General features: G+C 37.2%; 1 protein-coding gene and 3 long non-coding RNA genes across 4 annotated transcripts in view; 3 read left to right on the forward strand and 1 right to left on the reverse strand.

Annotated features, from left to right (window-relative positions):
• LOC110005164 (uncharacterized) overlaps positions 1–22,641 on the reverse strand; it is a 46,920-nt gene that overhangs the window by 22,295 nt on the left and 1,984 nt on the right. Inside the window, exon 3 of the long non-coding RNA XR_010665520.1 lies at positions 4,787–4,843. This is a non-coding gene — a long non-coding RNA (uncharacterized lncRNA). The remainder of the gene's footprint in view (positions 1–4,786; positions 4,844–22,641) is intronic.
• On the forward strand, positions 224–4,106 carry LOC136178153 (uncharacterized). Its single transcript, XR_010665525.1, has 2 exons — positions 224–1,141; positions 1,989–4,106. It is a non-coding gene; the product is annotated as an uncharacterized lncRNA (long non-coding RNA).
• LOC110004602 (signal transducer and activator of transcription 1-like) lies at positions 10,280–11,376 on the forward strand. The gene is made up of 4 exons (XM_065952046.1): positions 10,280–10,421; positions 10,757–10,892; positions 10,974–11,029; positions 11,254–11,376. Exons 1-4 carry the CDS (start codon positions 10,326–10,328, stop codon positions 11,347–11,349), a joined length of 384 nt encoding a protein of 127 aa, XP_065808118.1. The 5' UTR covers positions 10,280–10,325; the 3' UTR covers positions 11,350–11,376.
• LOC114919855 (uncharacterized) lies at positions 12,393–15,653 on the forward strand. Its single transcript, XR_010665523.1, has 5 exons — positions 12,393–12,451; positions 12,743–12,927; positions 13,699–13,755; positions 15,368–15,408; positions 15,507–15,653. It is a non-coding gene; the product is annotated as an uncharacterized lncRNA (long non-coding RNA).

The following is a 22,641-nucleotide window of genomic DNA, read 5'->3' on the forward strand; positions in this document are numbered from 1 at the left end:
CAAATACGAGGAGGACATCAGCAACCTGTACAAACAGCTGGATGACAAGAATAGACTAAAGACAATACACAACATTAGAAGCACAGTTTGGAGACAACCTGCTTAAAATACTTTCATTTTCTCAATTATTATTACTTAATGTCATTTTCTTATTTAAACATGGATTTCATAAGGATGATCATTTTTGCATGAACTCACTCTGACCCCACGTCCCTCCCAAGAGGAGCTGTGCCGGCTGCAAACGGAGAACCAGCTGAAGGAGGAGGTGAAGGAGGTGCTGCAGGCGCTGGAGGAGCAGCTGGAGAACCACCACAAGCAGCTCAGCCGCCTCAGAGATCCAAGACAAGCAGAGGATGATGGACGAGCTCCTTCTTGTTTCAACCAGGGCCTGTTACCAGCTAACACATCACACTACATTTTCTGTCCAGACTGCTGAATGATCAGAGGGAAAACCAAACCCTGGGGTATTCCAAACTAACGTGCAATGGCACATAAAATACATAACCAACATAACAGCATAACAACAACCAAGTGTCATGTCATTTAAAAACCCAACAGTCTGCAGAAGTCTGAACTCTGCATGCAGAGGGTGCTGCACGTAGTGTTGTAGTCATGACCACACTAAGACCAAGACCAAGACCACAAATATCTTTGTGTGCAGGGGACGTTTTACTCACTTGGACCGTAACACCGGGAAGGTTGTGGTCGTAACTAAATCAAACTAGAAATGGAGTTAAGTTATTTCTTGTTTTTTCCTTCTAGTCCCGAGACCTTCAAGGAGTCTCAGGGAGCACATGAGGGTGTTCCAAGACTTCTGATTGGCCCTTATTTTTTAAAATAACTGTATTTCTCCGCCTGTTTTTGTTAACGATGCTGAGTTTCCTACAAACATCCATTCAACACAACCACACGTAATCAAAGCATTTCTTTGAATGATCACCTGTCTGTTTCTCTCGTCGGTTTTCTTATATCTGTAGCTCTGGATTTATCAACAGGAAGTGCTCTGGAGTGCAACAGGAAGTGCTCTGGAGTGCAACAGGAAGTGCTCTGGACTTAGCAACAGGAAGTTATAAAGGAAACAGGAAGTGCAGGGTTCTTTCTTTAATCTTCAAGGCTGCCCACAGCAGGCAGCAACAGCAATGTAAGTTCCTTTACTGGAGTTAAGGTTTAGCATCAGCATGTAGCTTAGCATTAGCCTTGTTATTTATTGCATCTGATGTAGCATACCATGTGGTTTAGCATTAACATGTGGCTTAGCATTAGCATGTAGCTTAGCATTAGCCTTGTTATGCATTGCATCTGATGGAGCACACCATGTGGTTTAGCATTAACATGTGGCTTAGCATTAGCATGTAGCTTAGCATTAGCCTTGTTATGCATTGCATCTGATGTAGCACACCATGTGGTTTAGCATTAACATGTAGCTTAGCATTAGCATGTAGCTACCGTATCTGTCGTCTATCTGCAGCTGTACTGAATGAGGTATTTTAATCCTCTGCATCTTCAGTGTCACAGTAACTTTGTCTGTTTGGTGATGTTGGATTAGCAGAGTTTAATAACACACACACACACACATATATATATATACACACACACACACACATATATATACACACACACACACACACACAGTGGTAACACATGTTTTTATTTCTTAACACAAGGCTTTAAACAGAAAGAAGACAATTGAAACAGCTTGAACAAACTTCTTATTTTATTTATTATTAAATTAATAAATATTTATAATATTAATCATTTCTAATATATTTTTAAATATTATAAAATATTTTATTTTTTAACAGTTTTTATTTTTAATGAATTCCCCAATTTAAATGCAAATCAAACATTTTTAACATTCTCTCTCTCTCTACAGATAGATGATCCCACACCTGTGCACCTCATTTCTACATACTCACCTGTGCATGCTTTGCTATGACGATTGTCTTTGTTGGTCCAAACTAAATCTAAACATTGTCTTTCAATTGCAGGAGCTGCACCTGAAGGGAGCAAAGAGATGGTCTGCCACATATTCACCACATTGAATAAGGACTGAAAACTACAAGACACAACAATAAACTAATACAAGTTCTTGCTAATGCTAACCTACATGCTAATGCTAACATACATGCTAAGCCACATCAGATGCAATACATAACAAATTATAACAATGCTAAGCTACATGCTAATGCTAAACCTTAACTTCAGTAAAGGAACTTACATTGCTGCCTGCTGTGGGCAGCCTTGAAGATTAAAGAAACAACCCTCAACTTCCTGTTTCCTTTATAACTTCCTGTTCCCTCAATGACCTACAGAGAGGAGAGTTGTCTTCTTGGTCTTAACATATCATATAAAAACTGTCTCCACTCACTTCACTGATGCTCCATATTTTACTTTATTACTATTTACTTTATTTTACATATTGAACATTGTCCATTTACTATTCTGTTTTTGTACATTTACATTTAATCTTTCTATTTAAGACTAGTAATGCTAAGTTAAATCCTGGTTGTATATATTCTCATTCTTAGTTTTGATATTTTTACTACTTATTTACTTTGTATTTAATATTATATTCTGTTTAGATTTGCTAACATTGTGTTTTTTACTCATATTGTGTGTTAGATAACCTGCTGCTGTAATGCCACAATTTACCAGTTTGGGATCAATAAAGTCATTCTATTCTATTCTTAACTTTCATACAACACTTTTAAATAAAAGGCTCTGACATGTTAAAAAACTTCACACACACTTCATTTTCTCCATAAACCCCTACTTGTGTTACTCTCCAAACACCAGGGGGGAACTTTGCCCCCCCCCCAGTGGTTCCCAATGCTGCTGATTAAAGAACCCTCAACCTAATTTGTGAAATGTCCACATCAATTCTTTCTTGCTGTTATCACATCATGTATACAGTGTCTCTAGTTTAATTAATGAAGTCATTAGAATGGTTATGAGTAAGCTAGTTACAGTATGGTTATAAGAAAGGCACTTACAGTAAGCAAGCCAACACTCTCAACTAACTTTCATCAACATTCTTCAAAAAAGTGTCTGAAAAAAACTTCAGCCACACTTCATTTCTTTTTTCATAACCCCCTACTGATGTTACTCAGGAAACACCAGGGGGAACTTTGCCCCCCTAGCGGTTCCAGGCCCCGATGCCGTGGAAGCCGGAATTGAACCAGCACGTACCCGTTGCAGAAGCAAGGACGATCCCACTCGGCCACCGGCCCCTTCACACTTGGAGATGTGTTCCGGGCGTATTTATCATGGTCATTTTGGATTTTGACTTTAAAATTTGCCTGATAAGATTCAAACCCTCCATCACCAGACACAGTGGGATTCAAACCCAGGCTCCCCACCTACAGAGCTTAGAAACCACAATCTTATCCACTACACTACTGATCCCTTCACACTATGACATGAGCTCTGGGCGTATTTATCTTCATCATTTCAGATGTTGGACTTTAAAATTCACTGAGTCCTGATAAGATTTGAACCCACAACCTCCAGAGTCCAAGTCCTCCTTCTATCTCCTGAGCCACAGAGACAGATACTTGATTATGTTTCTCAGATCTCTTCAGTCTTTCCTTTGGACCAACACCTTTAAGAGAATGGTGTGTGTGTGTGTGTGTGTGTGTGTGTGTCTTTAAGACCGACACCTTTAAAATTCACTGAGTCCTGATAAGATTCAAACCCACAACCTCCAGACTCCAAGTCCTCCTTCTATCTCCTGAGCCACAGAGACAGATGCAGACTTTGTTTCTCCTGCTGGATCTGTGTGTTGTTTTGTTCAAGTCTAAGATTGTTTTTTTTAAATATTTGTTAAATAAATGATTTATTATTATTGTTTGGCTTCCTGACTTGGCAGAAAGTAGGTGGAGTCAGGAAGGCCATTAGTCCAACTGGGTACACCTGAGTCCATCAGGACTCTGCTTCTAAGTGGCTTCCAGTCTAACTTGTCTCCCCTCTCTTTCTCCCAGGCCTCCACCAACTGCTTTACTTTTCTTCACACTTTCCAACACTACACTCATCCATACATTGTATTCATGACTGATTTACATAATTATCATTATTTGATAATAAATTCACTTCCTTTTAAACCTTGTTTCATGTGTGATACCCTTCCTTTGTCACGTCCTGTAACAACTCTAAAATGAAGGATGTTATGATGTCACAATTCTCTTAGGAGAATATACATATATTTAAATCATCATATACAAACACTTTTTAATGTAAAAACTACCTCATGTTTACAGTATTATCCTATTTATCCTTGTACATATTTGTTTATTGTTGATATTTATTTTTTCAATTATTTGGCCCCTTTAATAAAACTAATTGGTGTTGTATTTTATATCGTTGGAAAGCCTGATGAGTCACCTTTACAACGAGGTATAACTTGTAAGGATCGAGCAACGCAGCTAAACATTTGAGTAGCGCTCTAAAAAAATGTTCCAAAATGGACACAGCAGTAGTTTTATTACAATAAAATATTGAACAGACATCATGACCTCTGTGTTTTGTACATGTTACATCAGCACAATACAATAAGGTGTCACAGGTGAGGGGGTTACATCCAGCCAGTCCCCTTCCCCCCCACTATCCTCCAGCTCCATTGGGTAGGAGCTCAAAAGCTTTCTTAATGTTGTTTTATGTTCCAGGTTGATGTTCCTCCACTCTAAATCAACTTCTTAGTAGCTGATTAAAATAACTGAGTCTAAACATCTATAAGACCTAAAACCTGGAACATAATAAAACAACATTAAGAAAGCTTTGAGTCTCCTACCTGAGCAGGAAGACGGCCACCGACGGGGGATCCTCCTGGAAGACGTCAACAGAGTTCCTGTTGGAGAAGAAAAACTAATTTTAGTTCATCAAGTTAATAAAACACAGAAAATGTTTGTGATTATACAACATTGTGATTATTGGAATAAACCTGGGTTTCATCATTCACTGTAAATGATCTGTGTTTAACTTCACTTTAAGGGTTTTGGATGAGACCGAAGCAAACTTAAATTCAAAGTTTAAACGTAGAATATAATATAGTACAGACAATACAAAGTGTGTTTGTGTCCTCACCTTGATGTCCTCGTCTCCATCATGTCTCCTTGTCATTGGCCTGAATGTTTGTGTGGGCGTCGGCCTGCGTGCTCTCCAGCTGTTTGCTGCGGTTCACCAGAGACTTGACCTCAGACTTGAACTTGCTGATGTGAACTCCTCCTCCACCGCTGAGCCGTTCCCCTTTGACTCTGAGGACTGAGGATGAGGGGGAGGTTACAGATGTTGAGACTGTGAAAGGTGTGTGTGTGTGTGTGTGTGTGTGTGTGTGTGTCCGTTCTCACAGCTGTGTTGACATCACTGGTGCCGATGATGGCGCCGATGTCACTGAGGTCTTGAGCAGCAGGTTGAGGACCTCGGTAGCTCTCTTTCTCTGCAGACCGTTCAGCTCAGACACACACACACACACACACACACACACACACACACACACACACACACACACACACACACACTGACTGTGTTGGTTGATCTCATCATCCTGTGAATTATTACAAGAAAAGGACATCAAGTAATAATAAAAAGAATTGAAAAAATTAAAGTATTTGTATTTAGTTTGAATCTTTAAGCAGGTTGTCTCCAAACTGTGCTTCTAATGTTGTGTCTTGTCTTTGACTTTAGTCTATTCTTGTCATCCAGCTGTTTGTACAAATAAGCAGATTTAATCAAATTGATCATTTCAATTAAATCAAGAAAAAGGTTTGTAGTATTTTCATTAAGAAAAACTAAAAACTAATTTAATTAACTAAAAGGTAAAAATGCAGCTTTAATATAAATCATTTACCATACAATGATGTAATCTTAAATATCCAATTACTTTATTGACTTACAAAATTAACTGTCACAAGAACAAAAACTCTAATTAAAGGTATAGGGTGAAAATAAATGCATTATATCGTTTATAAATCACTTTATATGGAGAGGGCGCCCTCTGGTGGTTAGTTGTTGGTTACTGCACTTCAATAATAAATGAATCAGACTGCTGTTTCTTTGAGTAAATTAAACACAGAAAGCTGGATGAAGAGCTTTTACTTTTAAATTAAATAAATGAAGTCTATTCATATTACTTGAGTAAGATGAACATTTAATCTCTGAGCTCTGTGAGCAGTAATGTTTAGAAAATCATTTTACCTCTGAGCTGCAGCACAGAGCGAGGAAACACCTGCACACACCTGTACAAAGAAACAAGAAGAAAACCCTGCATTCTGAGTTCAACCAATGCTTCTTTTCGCAGCATTTTCATCCAAACTCGGACACCCGTCATCCGCTCGAGTGGTCCAGGGTCGATATTAAACTTTGGCGCACCTGAGGAGCACACCTGAGCGTGATGCGCAGCAGCGGAAGTGACGTCGGCTTGTCACTCTCAGGTAAAGCTCGTATCGACGTAGAGAACTCATTGTGAATGAGGAGACACAATAACATTAACAAAATTAAGTAAAACACCGAAAATAAATAAAACATTCAGTTTTAGATTCATAATCTACAAATGTGGATAGATACTGTTGTTGAAATGATTTGTCTACTAGTGAAATGATCCAAACACTCCTGCTATTATACCAAAGGAAACACTAATATTTTACTGACTTTAAAAAGACATGTTCAATCTTGTGGTAGTTATAGGTGTAGTCACTTTAATTTCCAACAATTTGACAAATTATTAAGTCTTTTCATTTAGTTTGTTTTAACCTTTTCTTAGATAAGTATAAATGATGGTTAAAAATAATTTAAATAATCTGAATTCAAACAATGTTGGTAGGTAACTGCACTATTTATATTTTTCCACACTTTTATGTGTTGGAAAAAAAGGTTAAAAAGAGGATACATTTCTGTTATAGTGACTGTTGGATGTAATTGCAACCCAGTGCCAGCAGAGGGCAGCAGTGTAATATGAACGCATGATGCAGCGGTTAATTAGACCTGACCTTTTAACCTCCAGGTGAGCTATATTGTAATATTTACAGTCTGTGGTTGTAAAGAGTAGAAGTTACATTACAGCCAGCCCGATTGAAGATGGAATATCTGCCTCTTATTTAGCCTACCAATCAACATTAAGGCTTGTGTTGATGTGAGATATCGGCGCCCTCTGGTGGTCAGAAGGGCTTACGGCAGCGCTCTATAACACTGTTTATACTAATACACACATTTTTTAAATAAATAATCAAAATACACTGAGTTTACTGCACACTTCAAGTTTACTTTTTCTTTAAATTTTATTTTATTTTCCATGTTTTGTACCTTTTTACACTATTTAGAATTTATTACTGTAAATATTATTTATCTATCTATTATTTTATTCTATCTATTTTACCTTATTTTATTTTACCTTATTTTGGTTGTATTGCACCGTGGGACGGAGACAAACGCAATTTCGATTCCACACATTTTGAAATTGACAATAAAGTTGACTTTGTTTCATTTCAGACCTTTATTTCAGCCTCATTGAGGTTTCCTTTGTTTACAACGACATCTAGTTACAAAGAAGAACAGAAATAAAACACCAGAGACGGGTCAGGATGATCCTCAGTAAAAACACCAGGCACCATTATAGAAATAATAATAATACTTTCAGGGATTTATTTCACATTATTTGAACAACAATGTTCATCAGGGAAATTTGAACAAACTGAATACAGAGAAAGAATCAGTGCCCTCCACTGGCACTAAAGAGTTCAGTTTTTTCTACAAACACAAGAATCTTCAGTCTGATGAGGTTTTTAAACTCATATGTCTGTCTCCTTTATTGATACGTGTTTGTGTCCTCAGAGGAGCTGCAGACACGACCTACACGAAGACGAGAAGAAGAACAAGACGGACATATCAATAAAAAAGTTTGTTTTGCCTTTAATTAGCTTTGATAACTCTGAAATAAGATTAAAAAAAAATTTTCTGACTAAATAATATCAGATCAAACAGATAGTATGAAAAGTGCTGCAGTTACTCCCTCTGACCACAGGAGGGCAGTAAACATTAGAGTTATTTCCGTGGTGACTAGTACTTAGAGGTTTAATAATTCGAATATAATGCGGGGAAAAAATGTCATTGTAAGAATTATTTTCAGTGTTGTAGTTACTGACAGTGACCACAGGGGGGCAGTGATGATCACAGCTCTCTCTATCTGTTTGTATTAGTGTTGTTAATGATCATTAAATGAATAAAGTCTCATGATATTGAAGTTTTTGTTTCCATAAAAAGACATCATGCAGTTCATCTTCTCACCACGAGAGGGCGCCGGATCCTCATCAACTTATAGAAACTCTGAATAATAAATACAAATAAATAAAAGACTTCTGAAGTCTGGCACAACAAAAGGCACACATTTAAAACTTTTAATTTAAATACAAATAAATGTTTATAAACAGTTCAATAATACAATAAAATGTACAGTATGGGTAAAAAGGTGCTGAGCTTATCCTGGTGGGATATTTGTTAATGTAATGTGTATTTTGATAATGTTTCCTTTTAATTCATGTTTAATCTAAATTAGCTCAATGAGCTGTAAGATGTACTCATATCAAATATTTTAATCATAATCAAAAAAGCAGTTTTAATTAAATTGATCATTTCAATTAAATCAATAAAAAGGTTTGTGGTATTTTCATTAAGAAAACCAAATGACAATAAACTAATTAAATTGATTAAAAAGTAAGTTTGAAAAGTAAAATTTAACCTAAGAAGAAAAGGTTTAAGGTAAAAATGCAGCTTTAATATAAATAATTTACCAAACAATGATTTAAGACTCTAATTAAAAGTTATAGGTTGAAAATAAATGTATTTTATCGTTTAGAAATCACTTTATATGGAGAGGGCGCACTCTGGTGGTTAGTTATAAGAATTAAAATAAATGTATTTTATCGTTTATAAATCACTTTATATGGAGAGGGCGCCCTCTGGTGGTTAGTTATAAAAATTAAAATAAATGCATTTTATCGTTTATAAATCACTTTATATGGAGAGAGCGTCCTCTGGTGGTTAGTTATAAAAATTAAAATAAATGCATTTTATCGTTTATAAATCACTTTATATGGAGAGGGCGCCCTCTGGTGGTTAGTTATAAAAATTAAAATAAATGTATTTTATCGTTTATAAATCACTTTATATGGAGAGGGCGCCCTCTGGTGGTTAGTTATAAGAATTAAAATAAATGTATTTTATCGTTTATAAATCACTTTATATGGAGAGGGCGCCCTCTGGTGGTTAGTTATAAAAATTAAAATAAATGCATTTTATCGTTTATAAATCACTTTATATGGAGAGAGCGCCCTCTGGTGGTTAGTTATAAAAATTAAAATAAATGTATTTTATCGTTTATAAATCACTTTATATGGAGAGGGCGCCCTCTGGTGGTTAGTTATAAAAATTAAAATAAATGTATTTTATCGTTTATAAATCACTTTATATGGAGAGGGCGCCCTCTGGTGGTTAGTTATAAAAATTAAAATAAATGTATTTTATCGTTTATAAATCACTTTATATGGAGAGGGCGCCCTCTGGTGGTTAGTTGTTGGTTACTGCACTTCAATAATAAATGAATCAGACTGCTGTTTCTTTGAGTAAATTAAACACAGAAGGCTGGATGAAGAGCTTTTACTTTTAAATTAAATAAATGAAGTCTATTCATATAATTTGAGGAAGATGAACATTTAATCTCTGAGCTCTGTGAACAGTAATGTTTAGAAAATCATTTTACCTCTGAGCTGCAGCACAGAGCGAGGAAACACCTGCACACACCTGTACAAACAAACACAAGAAGACTTTACAGAAGTAACTGCACTATTTATATTTTTCCACACATTTATGTGGTGGAAAAAAAGGTTAAAAAGAGGATACATTTCTGTTATAGTGACTGTTGGATGTAATTACAACCCATCGCCAGCAGAGGGCAGCAGTGTAATATGAATGCATGATGCAGCGGTTAATTAGACCTGACGAGGCTGTTAACCTCCAGGTGAGTTATATTGTAATATTTACAGTCCGTGGTTGTAAAGTGTAGAAGTTACATTACAGCCACAAAGAGTTAAAACCTTCAATATCATGTAGATCATTTGAAGCACAACAAAGCATTTAATTATTATGAAATATATACTTTAAAACACGCAGTGCTACTAAGCTGTGGAACGGAAGTGGGGAAATATTGGATGTTAAATGAAACAGCAGAGTTTGGCTGCCATCTAGTGGACATGATTAGTAACTACAGTCAAACTATAGAGTTTATGAGTTTGTTTATGATTATTTCCTGATGTTTGTTGCTGTTTTTGTTGTTGTAGGCCATGTCCCTGCCTGTTGTTGTCATCTCTAACGTCTGTCAGCTGCCCAGCGGCTGGGCCTCCATCCTCTGGTACAACATGCTGACCTCCGAGCCCAGGGTACACAACCAGGACTCTCATTGATGATTACAGATGTTTACTTATCACAAATATCAAAGATACAATTAGGTGATATCTTAATGATTTAAACAACTTTCACAGCTGCCACCTTAAATTCATAAACAGACCATTAATACAATCTAAATGTTGACGCGTGTATAGCTGTTTTACGGTTTGCATTTTGAGTATATTTTGATGCCTGTGCTTTTTATATGAAGTAAGGTTTTGAATAAAGGTCTTCTATTCGTAACAGAGTATCTTTAACTGTAGTTTTAAACCAGATGGTTTGACTTTTTGTGTTTCCATCTCTTCTTCTTTCCTCTCCTCTCCCTCAGAATCTGAAGTTCTTCCTCAGCGCTCCGCAGGCCAAGTGGTCTCAGCTGTCCGAGCTCCTCAGCTGGCAGTTCTCCTCCGTCACCAAGCGAGGCCTGAACCAGGAGCAGCTCAACATGCTGGCTGACAAACTGCTCGGTAGAAATACTTTTCTTTAACAGATAAACACCTGCAGGACTTTCAAACAGGCCTTTAACTTTTATTTATTTTTATCTTCAGGAGCCAAAGCCAAGAGGAACCCAGAGGGACAAATCCCCTGGACCAAGTTCTGCAAGGTGAGCCCCATTCAGCCTGAGATTTAAGATCGTCAACATCTGTGATACTTTTTAATACCACAAATTAAAAATGAATAAAATTTGTATTCAAATCTGTAATTTAACCAAAAGCTGCAATAAGAGAAACGTGTACAGGTTAGCAGATACTAATGGAGTCTTTTTGGTGCATCATAAAGTTAAAACTACATCTTCTCTTTGAACTGAATGTATTTGTCTGTAAGCAGAGTGCGAACGAGAAAGCGTATTCCTTCTGGTTGTGGATCGAAGGAATCCTGGATGTGATTAAAAGACACCTGCTTTCCCTTTGGAATGACGGGTGAGTGCTGCCGTCTTTCTTCAGTGTCAAGACACTTTTCTGAGATGTCAGGAGTTTTTCAGGAGTTTTCTGCAAGTGTGAAACCCCTTTAGTCTGTCTTTTAAAGGGGTCTGTCTAAGACAGACTAAGACAGAATAACCTGTCCTCTGATTGTAAGCAACACTCTCTTTTCTTTTTTTTCTTCTGAAGAAAGCAAATCAATTCTTTTCTTCTTTCTGAGTGCAGACTTGGAGTGAGACCAAAACTGTCAACTGAGAAGTTTCTTCATTTCATCCAAGTCTTCTTTCTGTTCTCTCTTTCAGTGTCTTTGTTTCGTCAGTGGTTGAACTCTGATGATCATTTTATCTGCTCTTAGAGGTGTGGTAAAGACCCTCACTACTTTTAAGTTAGATACAGGTCAGTGCAGTAACCAGTCACCTTGTAGACACATTTGAGTGATTACATTCACTCTACTTGGAAGTCAAAGAATTTAGATTTTTGCCCGATAATTACGAGGCAGAAAAGGCTTAAAAAGACGTGGATTCAAAACAAAAACCCTTATCTGCCAGCTGTGTTTTATTTAGTTATAGTAGTTTACAGCTTTCATTGTCTGTTTTCTTTCATTTTGAGGAAACTTGTTTATTGTAGTCTTTAATTATCTACCACTAATAAGAAAATAAGAAAAATATATTGCCTAATATGTCATGGGAACACAATCTGCTTTCTTCCTCAGGAGTGAAATGCTCCAACGTACACAAGAATATGCAATCAGTGAAGTTACACTTCAGATTCTTTGAGAGACTAACATGCACGTGTGATTAACAGACAATGGATTTTAATTAACATAAGCAGTAAACAGTTGCTTTTTATAATTAAGAAAATATGTTATATGTGATTCAGTCAAGTCACATTTATTTATAAAGAAATAAAACAAAGAAAGCAGTTTGAATTTGTATCTAGAACAAGAAAGGTGAAAAAAACAAATGCAGTAATTCACAGACTGACCACAGGAGGGCGCAGTTTCACCTTTAAACTCCATCTTTACACATTAGTATCTCAAACTAACTAATTTATCTGCTTCTTGGACACTTTGGAGAACGACAGGGAGAGGAAGAGAGAAACTGGAGGTAAACATCATGAACACTGAATTTATCTGTGGGTAAGAATTCAGTCAGTGTCCTAAAGACCGGAAAACAGGTTAGCTTCGTCCTGCTAACGAATGCAGTTACCGGTAGTTACCATGGTGACCCGAGTTTGACTTTCTCATGTTGCTTGGTTACCAAGAGTTCAAAGTTTAAAAAAAACATAAAAACAAGTAAATTACATTAAGAAATATTTTTTATCAATAAAACATTTGATTTTTGACTTAGTCTTGTTTATGTGTCCTCTTATTTATAACTTTTTCGTTTCTTCCATAGAAACTTTCTGCGACACTTCCGGTTGAAGCTTCCGGTAATCACGCCCAGGTGTGTTCAGGTGTTCTCAGGTGTGTATATCATTGTTTCGAGCAGGTAAGCGGTGCGGACCGCGGGCAGCCTGGCTGTGGATCAAAGCGGTGAAAGAAGAAGGAGCCGGGGAAGGAGAGATGAAGTCTAGATACTCAGTGAGTCTTTAAAAGTTCAGTTTTGTGTGAAAAGCCACAAAATAGAAACACGTGGGGCTGTATGCTAATGCTAACACGTGGGCTAATGCTCATGCTAAATGTTTGTTAAGAGGAAACATGGTCAAAGTAAGATGATGATAACATTTATCAACATTATGAAGGTCACTTTTGAACTTGTTTTCTCCTCTTAAACTAATTGTTTAAACACCGGGTAAAAGTAAACTTTTAAAAACAAAACTTATAATTTAAACTAATATCAGATTGAAGAGTTTAAATAAAACAATAACCTCAATTTAACTTTATTGACTAATATGTTAATTATTAATCCGAGGTAAAATGATTTTCTAAACATTACTGTTCACAGAGCTCAGAGATTAAATGTTCATCTTGATAAAGTAATATGAATAAAATTCTTTATTTAATTTAAGAGTTAAAGCTCTTAATCCAGCTTTCTGTGTTTGATTCAAACTCAAAGAAACAACAGTCTGATTCATTTATTTTAAACCTTTAATTTTAGTTCTTGTGACAGTTAATGTATGGTCAAGATGTTTCTTAAGACCTTATACTTAATGTTTCTATATTATATTCTACATTTAAACTTTAAATTTAAGTTTGCTTCGGTCTCATAGAAAAGCCTTAAAGTGAAGTTAAACACAGATCATTTACCGTGAATGATGAAACTCAGGTTTATTCCAGTCATCACAATGTTGTATAATCACAAACATTTTGAGTTTATTTACTTGAACTAAATTAGTTTTTCTTCTCCAACAGGAACTCTGTTTACGTCTTCCAGGAGGATCCCCCGTCGGTGGCCGTCTTCCTGCTCAGGTAGGAGACTCAAAGCTTTCGTAATGTTGTTTTATTATATTCCAGGTTTTAGGTCGTATAGATGTTTAGACTCAGTTATTTTAATCATTTCATCCTTTTTGGAGTGGAGGAACATCAGTTGTTTAATGAAATACTACATTGTATAATCTTTATTTAATCACCTGATGTTCCTCCAAAAAGGATCAAATGATTAAAATAACTGAGTCTAAACATTTATACGACCTAAACCTGGAACATAAAACAACACTAAGAAAGCTTTGAGCTCCTACCCAATGTGGACGCCTGTGACTCCTTATTGTATTGTGCTGATGTAACATGTACAAAAAACAGAAGTCATGTCTGTTAGATTTTATTGTAATAAAACTGCTGTCCTTTCTGTGCTTGTGTTACATCATTGATTAGGCTGTTATCTGCCAGCTGTGGTTTATAGTAGTTTACAGCTTTCATTGTTCCTGAGGAAACTTTGTAATTATCTACCACCAATAAGCATGTTTCCTAATGGAAATTTGTTATAAAAATATCCAAACAAATCTAACAGCTGTGTGACAAAGAAGGAAACAACTACACCAAAACATCTATTGGGGAGTAAAGATGCTGACAACACAAACATGAGACAAATTAAGACTTGAAAATTTTATTATCAAAGTGTCTTCAGAGAAAACTGTAAATGAAAATTAAAGAAAACAGACTTTAAACTAAATCTATAGCTGAAAGAAAACAAACTCCTTCCAGCTGCAGCACAGATCCTTCTCTTCAGAGCAAGGAAACACCTGGAATATCAGACACAAGAAACAAAGACATCAGGGTTCAAAGTTCATTTCAGGTTGCATCTATGAGTAATTTACAGCTAGGATTGTACAAAACATGAAAAGTAAAATGGGCCATTCTGATACATTAATAATTTTTAATCATTTAATTAAGTCAAAATAATCTCTACATCAACGTCAAAGTGAGAGTCAAGATTAAAAAAAGTTTGTAGCATCATGTCAATTTTGCCCCATGAATAAAATCAAAATATGACTATATGTGACTCAAACGGTTAAAATAAAGCAAGAGCCAAGAAAAATACTCACCAAATGTTGAAGGAAGTGAGGCAGCGTGGTGTAGCAGACATGCTAACAGCTCTTCATCTTGTTTTGGTCAGGCTGCCCCTAAAAGTGTTAAAAAAAGAAACACATCACAATTAGTTTAAACTTCTAAATGTTTGTTTTTGGAGACAACTGAATAAAAAAAGAACTGATTTATGAAAGTTAACATTCAGTTTGTTATCATGTCACATTGGGCCTGTTTTTTTAGGAAAGTAACTACTGCTGTGTCCATTCTGCATCACATTGACTTCAGTACCTGGGGGGAGGGAGAGAGAACATCTGTGATCAGGTTCAGCTGCACTGCATTAGTCCTTAATGTCGTTGGTTATCTGCCAGCTGTGTTTTAATTAGTTATAGTAGTTTACATGTTTATTGTTAGCCGATAAATTTGTCGCCCAAAAGGAGAAGTCAATCAAATCCTTTTGAGGACCAAGACCTTCAACCTCGTCATACAGAGCACTGATAATAACTTTAATTATCTGTGGTTTTTAACATTCTCTCTCTCTCTCTCTCTCTGTGTGTAGAGCTGCTGGTTGAGTGTGTGAAGAACAAAGACTTAAAGAAGGTGAGTGACAGTTTCATCTCTCACTGCAGACCTTTGCACCTCATTTCTACATATTCACATGTGTCTTTGAATTGAATCATCAGCTGCAGGAGCCCCAGCTGCAGGAGCCCCACCTGAAGGGAGCCCACCTGAAGGGAGCCCCACCTGAAGGGAGCCCCACCTGAAGGGAGCCGCACCTGAAGGGAGCCCCACCTGAAGGGAGCCCCACCTGAAGGGAGCCGCACCTGAAGGGAGCCGCACCTGAAGGGAGCTGCACCTGAAGGAAGCCCCACCTGAAGGGAGCCCCACCTGAAGGGAGCCGCACCTGAAGGGAGCCGCACCTGAAGGGAGCTGCACCTGAAGGAAGCCCCACCTGAAGGGAGCCCCACCTGAACCCACCTGAAGGGAGCCCACCTCACCTCACTCGACTCGTCCGGCTGCAGTTGACGTCATCACGCTGCCAGTGCAGGAAGCAAAGAGACGGTCCTCTACATCCTCCACAGGTGTGTGTGCAGTCCTCCACATGTATGGTGCACGTATGGAGTGAGTCAGGATGTTAGTGACTCTTTTGACTTATTCACCACATTGAATAAGGAGTGAAAACTACAACACACAACAACATTTAGTTTAGTCATTACCAAAGCTCTAAATTCAAACAATAAACTAATACAAGACAAAAGAAAGCTTAGTTGTTAACTTCAGTAAAGTGAAGGAGCTTACATTTCTGTTGCTGCCTGCTCTGTGCAGCCTTGAAGATTAAAGAAGGAACCCTCCACTTCCTGCTTCCTTTATAGGCAGGGCTTGATCAGTCACTTCCTGTAGCAGTCTCTGACAGGCCAACAGAGGGTGCCATTGCACCATGCGTAGCTCATTAACAGACTCCTTAGTTGTTGTTGTTTTTTACGATTAATGAATGTATGTGGGTTCTTTTCAACATAGGAATATGATGTTTTTTTCTTTCTGTATTCTAGTGTTTGAATAAATGGGAAACTTTCAATGACAGGCTTGTAAAACAATAAGTCAGTTCAATCAATCTTTATTTTATAGAGCGCCAACTCAATACAAATGTTATCTCAAGACACTTTACAAACAGCAGGTAAGAGAGAGTCTTGTCTGGGTTAAAGGCAGGGTTGATCATTTTCTAAAAGTAGCATTCCCTCAGTGCTGCGTCTGCCACCCCAGAAGTGGACCTCAGCTCATTGCTTGCATTGTCAGGACCAAAAGACAATTTCAACCACAATCTTAAAAAGTAGATCTGGAGAAAATCACCAACCCTGCCTTTAAGTAGTTTTTAGTCCTTACAGAAAAACTGCAGTAAGTACAGATTCTATTTGTGCGTGAAAACATCGAACATTGAACTGAAACCATGAGGTTTTTAAAATGCTAAACACTTTATTTAAATGTTAACAGAGTGTAGATGATGATGCTGTTCCTGTATCTGTGCTCTGATCTCTGTTCAGTCTATATGTGATGATATATGTGCCATCATAAACACAACACACCAAAAGAAGCAGCAGGGGGGTTGATGTCTGTTCCTTGGGTGATGTTGTCTCTCTCTCTCTCTTCTGTTGACCAGGGGGGAGACGGTCCTTCACCGAGCTGCGTCCCTGTGTCAAAGAACTATCTGTCATTATCTGGTTGAAGCAGGAGCCTCGCTCATGAAGACAGACCTACAGGTACAGTTCAGACGCTAACCTGCAGGCGTCCAGTAACTCAGCAATGACCTAGATACAGAGAGAGGAGAGGCAGACAGATAGTTTCTTTCTTGGTGTTCACATATCATGTAAACAGTGTCTCTAGTGACGTCACTGATGATCCATATTTAACTTTGAACCATATTATCCTAATATATGATTGACCATATGTATATATAATAAATCAAATCTTATGTCATGGTGGTAACAATGGACGATTAATGAATTTAGGTTAGTATGTGCTTTTAAATTATATGAAGTACATTATATTAAGTAAGTTAAGTAAGTTTCATCCAACACACAAATCAAAGAAAACGGACAATACAACGTTAAACTAAATCTATAACTAAACAAAACTACAGACAGAAAGATAAAAACAACAAACTAAGAAGACAAACTACGACTGAAAGAAAACTGCACACAAAAGCTACAAGACAGCAGCTAAAAGGGAAATAAAGCAACAGCTGAAAGGTAAACAAAAGCTAAAAGGGAAATAAAACTAAACAACAGCTAAAAGGTAAATAAAACAACAGGTAAAAGGTAAATAAAACAACAGGTAAACTAAGACAACAAGTTCTTCATCCAGCCTTCTGTGTTTAATTTACTCAAAGAAACAGCAGTCTAATTCATTTATTATTTAAGTGCAGTAACCAACAACTAACCACCAGAGGGCGCCCTCTCCATATAAAGTAATTTATAAACGATAAAATACATTTATTTTCACCCTATAACTTTAATTAGAGTCTTACATCATTGTTTGATCAATTATTTATGTTAAAGCTGCATTTTTACTTTAAACCTTTTCTTCTTAGCTTTAATTTTACTTTTCAAACTTACTTTTTAATCAATTTAATTCGTTTATTGTCGTTTGGTTTTCTTAATGAAAATACCACAAACCTTTTTATTGATTTAATTGAAATGATCAATTTGTTTGAATTTATTTTTATTTAATTATTTTTTTCTTACAGCTCATTGAGCTAGTTTAGATTAAACATAAATTAAAAGGAAACATTTACAAGTTAAAAAGGACTATCACAGACTTTTACTTTAGGAGCACTCAAACGTGTGCATCTAATTTACAGCTAGGATTGAACAATACGTGATTGAACAAAACGAGCGAAGCAAATACGAGGAGGACATCAGCAACCTGTACAAACAGCTGGATGACAAAAATAGACTAAAGACAAGACACAACATTAGAAGCACAGTTTGGAGACAACCTGCTTAAAATACTTTCATTTTCTCAATTATTATTACTTAATGTCATTTTCATATTTTCATTTAAACATGGATTTCATAAGGATGATCATTTTTGCATGAACTCACTCTGACCCCACGTCCCTCCCAGGAGGAGCTGTGCCGGCTGCAAACGGAGAACCAGCTGAAGGAGGAGGTGAAGGAGGTGCTGCAGGCGCTGGAGGAGCTCGCCGTCAACTACGACCAGAAGAGCCAAGAGGTGGAGGAGAGAGAGAGACATGATGGAGACGAGGACATCAAGGTGAGGACACAAACACACTTTGTATTGTCTCTAATCTGTTTATACATCTCCACAAAACTCTGGAGGAGCAGCTGGAGAACCACCACAAGCAGCTCAGCCGCCTCAGAGACCAGATCCAAGACAAGCAGAGGATGATGGACGAGCTCCTTCTTGTTTCAACCAGGGCCTGTTACTGGAGCAGGAGAGACTCATGACAGAAGCTCATGTATGTACCAGCTAACACATCACACCACATTTTCTGTCCAGACTGCTGAATGATCAGAGGGAAAACCAAACCCTGGGGTATTCCAAACTAACGTGCAATGGCACATAAAATACATAACCAACATAACAGCATAACAACAACAAGGCCCCCGGATCCAAGTGTCATGTCATTTAAAAACCCAACAGTCTGCAGAAGTCTGAACTCTGCATGCAGAGGGTGCTGCACGTAGTGTTGGTGTCATGACCACACTAAGACCAAGACCACAAATATCTTTGTGTGCAGGGGACGTTTTACTCACTTGGACCGTAACACCGGGAAGGTTGTGGTCGTAACTAAATCAAACTATAAATGGAGTTAAGTTATTTCTTGTTTTTTCCTTCTAGTCCCGAGACCTTCAAGGAGTCTCAGGGAGCACATGAGGGTGTTCCAAGACTTCTGATTGGCCCTTATTTTAAAAAATAACTGTATTTCTCCGCCTGTTTTTGTTAACGATGCTGAGGTTCCTACAAACATCCATTCAACACAACCACACGTAATCAAAGCATTTGTTTGAATGATCACCTGTCTGTTTCTCTCGTCGGTTTTCTTATATCTGTAGCTCTGGATTTATCAACAGGAAGTGCTCTGGAGTGCAACAGGAAGTGCTCTGGACTTAGCAACAGGAAGTTATAAAGGAAACAGGAAGTGGAGGGTTCTTTCTTTAATCTTCAAGGCTGCCCACAGCAGGCAGCAACAGCAATGTAAGTTCCTTTACTGAAGTTAAGGTTTAGCATCAGCATGTAGCTTAGCATTAGCCTTGTTATTTATTGCATCTGATGTAGCATACCATGTGGTTTAGCATTAACATGTGGCTTAGCATTAGCCTTGTTATTTATTGCATCTGATGTAGCACACCATGTGGCTTAGCATTAGCATGTAGCTTAGCATTAGCCTTGTTATGCATTGCATCTGATGTAGCACACCATGTGGTTTAGCATTAACATGTGGCTTAGCATTAGCATGTAACTTAGCATTAGCATGTAGCTTAGCATTAGCATGTAGCTACCGTATCTGTCGTCTATCTGCAGCTGTACTGAATGAGGTATTTTAATCCTCTGCATCTTGAGTGTCACAGTAACTTTGTCTGTTTGGTGATGTTGGATTAGCAGAGTTTAATAATACACACACACACATATATATACACACACACACACACATATACACACACACATATATACACACACAGTGGTAACACATGTTTTTATTTCTTAACACAAGGCTTTAAACAGAGAAGACGATTGAAACAGCTTGAACAAACGTTTTATTTTATTTATTTATTATTAAATTAATAAATATTTCTAATAAATCATTTATAAAATATTTTTAATTATAACATTTTATTTTTTAACAGTTTTTATTTTTACTGAATTCCCCAATTTAAATGCAAATCAAACATTTTTAACATTCTCTCTCTCTCTACAGATAGATGATCCCACACCTGTGCACCTCATTTCTACATACTCACCTGTGCATGCTTTGCTATGACGATTGTCTTTGTTGGTCCAAACTAAATCTAAACATTGTCTTTCAATTGCAGGAGCTGCACCTGAAGGGAGCAAAGAGATGGTCTGCCACATATTCACCACATTGAATAAGGACTGAAAACTACAAGACACAACAATAAACTAATACAAGTTGTTGCTAATGCTAAGCTACATGCTAATGCTAAACCTTAACTTCAGTAAAGGAACTTACATTGCTGTTGCTGCCTGCTGTGGGCAGCCTTGAAGATCAAAGAAAGAACCCTGCACTTCCTGTTTCCTTTATAACTTCCTGTTCCCTCAATGACCTACAGAGAGGAGAGTTGTGTTCTTGGTCTAAACATATCATATAAAAACTGTCTCCACATATTTTACTTTATTACTATTTACTTTATTTTACATATTGAACATTGTCCATTTACTATTCTGTTTTTGCACATTTACATTTAATCTTTCTATTTAAGTCTAGTAATGCTAAGTTAAATCCTGGTTGTATATATTCTCATTCTTAGTTTTGATATTTTTACTACTTATTTACTTTGTATTTAATATTATATTGTGTTTAGATTTGCTAACATTGTGTTTTTTACTCATATTGTGTGTTAGATAACCTGCTGCTGTAATGCCACAATTTCCCAGTTTGGGATCAATAAAGTCATTCTATTCTATTCTTAAGTTTCATCCAACACTTTTAAATGAAAGGGTCTGACATGTTAACAAAACTTCACACACACTTCATTTTCTCCATAAACCCCTACTTGTGTTACTCTCCAAACACCAGGGGGAACTTTGCCCCCCCAGTGGTTCCCAATGCTGCTGATTAAAGAACCCTCAACCCAATTTGTGAAATGTCCACATAAATTCTTTTTTGCCCCCCTAGCGGTTCCAGGCCTCAATGCCGTGGAAGCTGGATTTGAACCAGCACGTACCCGTTGCAGATGCAAGGACGATCCCACTCGGCCACCGGCCCCTTCACACTTGGAGATGTGTTCCGGGCGTATTTATCATGGTCATTATGGATTTTGACTTTAAAATTTGCCTGATAAGATTCAAATCCTCCATCACCAGACACAGTGGGATTCAAACCCAGGCTCCCCACCTACAGAGCTTAGAAACCACAATCTTATCCACTACACTACTGATCCCTTCACACTATGACATGAGCTTCGGGCGTATTTATCTTCATCAATTCAGATGTTGGACTTTAAAATTCACAGTGTCCTGATAAGATTTGAACCCACAACCTCCAGAGTCCAAGTCCTCCTTCTATCTGCTGAGCCACAGAGACAGATACTTGATTATGTTTCTCAGATCTCTTCAGTCTTTCCTTTGGACCAACACCTTTAAGATAATTGTGTGTGTGTGACCGTCTTTGAGTCTTTCCTGTGTATAGATACTGGCAGGTGCTTCACTATGTTCCTCTTGAGTCTTTCATTTAGGACGGACACCTTTAAAATTCACTCAGTCCTGATAAGATTTGAACCCACAACCTCCAGACTCCAAGTCCTCCTTCTATCTCCTGAGCCACAGAGACAGATGCAGACTTTGTTTCTCCTGCTGGATCTGTGTGTTGTTTTGTTCAAGTCTAAGATTTTTTTTTAAATATATGTCAAATAAATGATTTATTGGGGGGTGACGTCCTGCATTTGTTTGGCTTCCTGACTTGGCAGAAAGTAGGCGGAGTCAGGAAGGCCATTAGTCCAACTGGGTACACCTGAGTCCATCAGGACTCTGCTTCTAAGTGGCTTCCAGTCTAACTTGTCTCCCCTCTCTTTCTCCCAGGCCTCCACCAACTGCTTTACTTTTGTTCACACTTTCCAACACTACACTCATCCATACATTGTATTCATGACTGATTTACATAATTATCATTATTTGATAATAAATTCACTTCCTTTTAAACCTTGTTTCATGTGTGATACCCTTCCTTTGTCACGTGCTGTAACAACTCTAAAATGAAGGATGTTATGATGTCACAATTATAGGAGAATATACATATATTTAAATCATCATATACAAACACTTTTTAATGTAAAAACTACCTCATGTTTACAGTATTATCCTATTTATCCTTGTACATATTTGTTTATTGTTGATATTTAATATTATACCTTTGTACAAAGACAGCACAGTTTACAAAAGTAAACTTGTGTTTAAGCATACCTGGACAATAAAGCTGATTCTGAAGGATTTCTGTGGCTTTGATAACTGTTGGAAATAAACTTGTTAAAAAGTTTGGAAACATTATTTTGTCAATTATTTCACCCCTTTAATAAAACTAATTGGTGTTGTATTTTATATCGTTGGAAAGCCTGATGAGTCACCTTTACAACGAGG

Source organism: Labrus bergylta, chromosome 24 (assembly GCF_963930695.1).
Source record: "Labrus bergylta chromosome 24, fLabBer1.1, whole genome shotgun sequence".
NCBI lineage: Eukaryota > Metazoa > Chordata > Actinopteri > Labriformes > Labridae > Labrus > Labrus bergylta.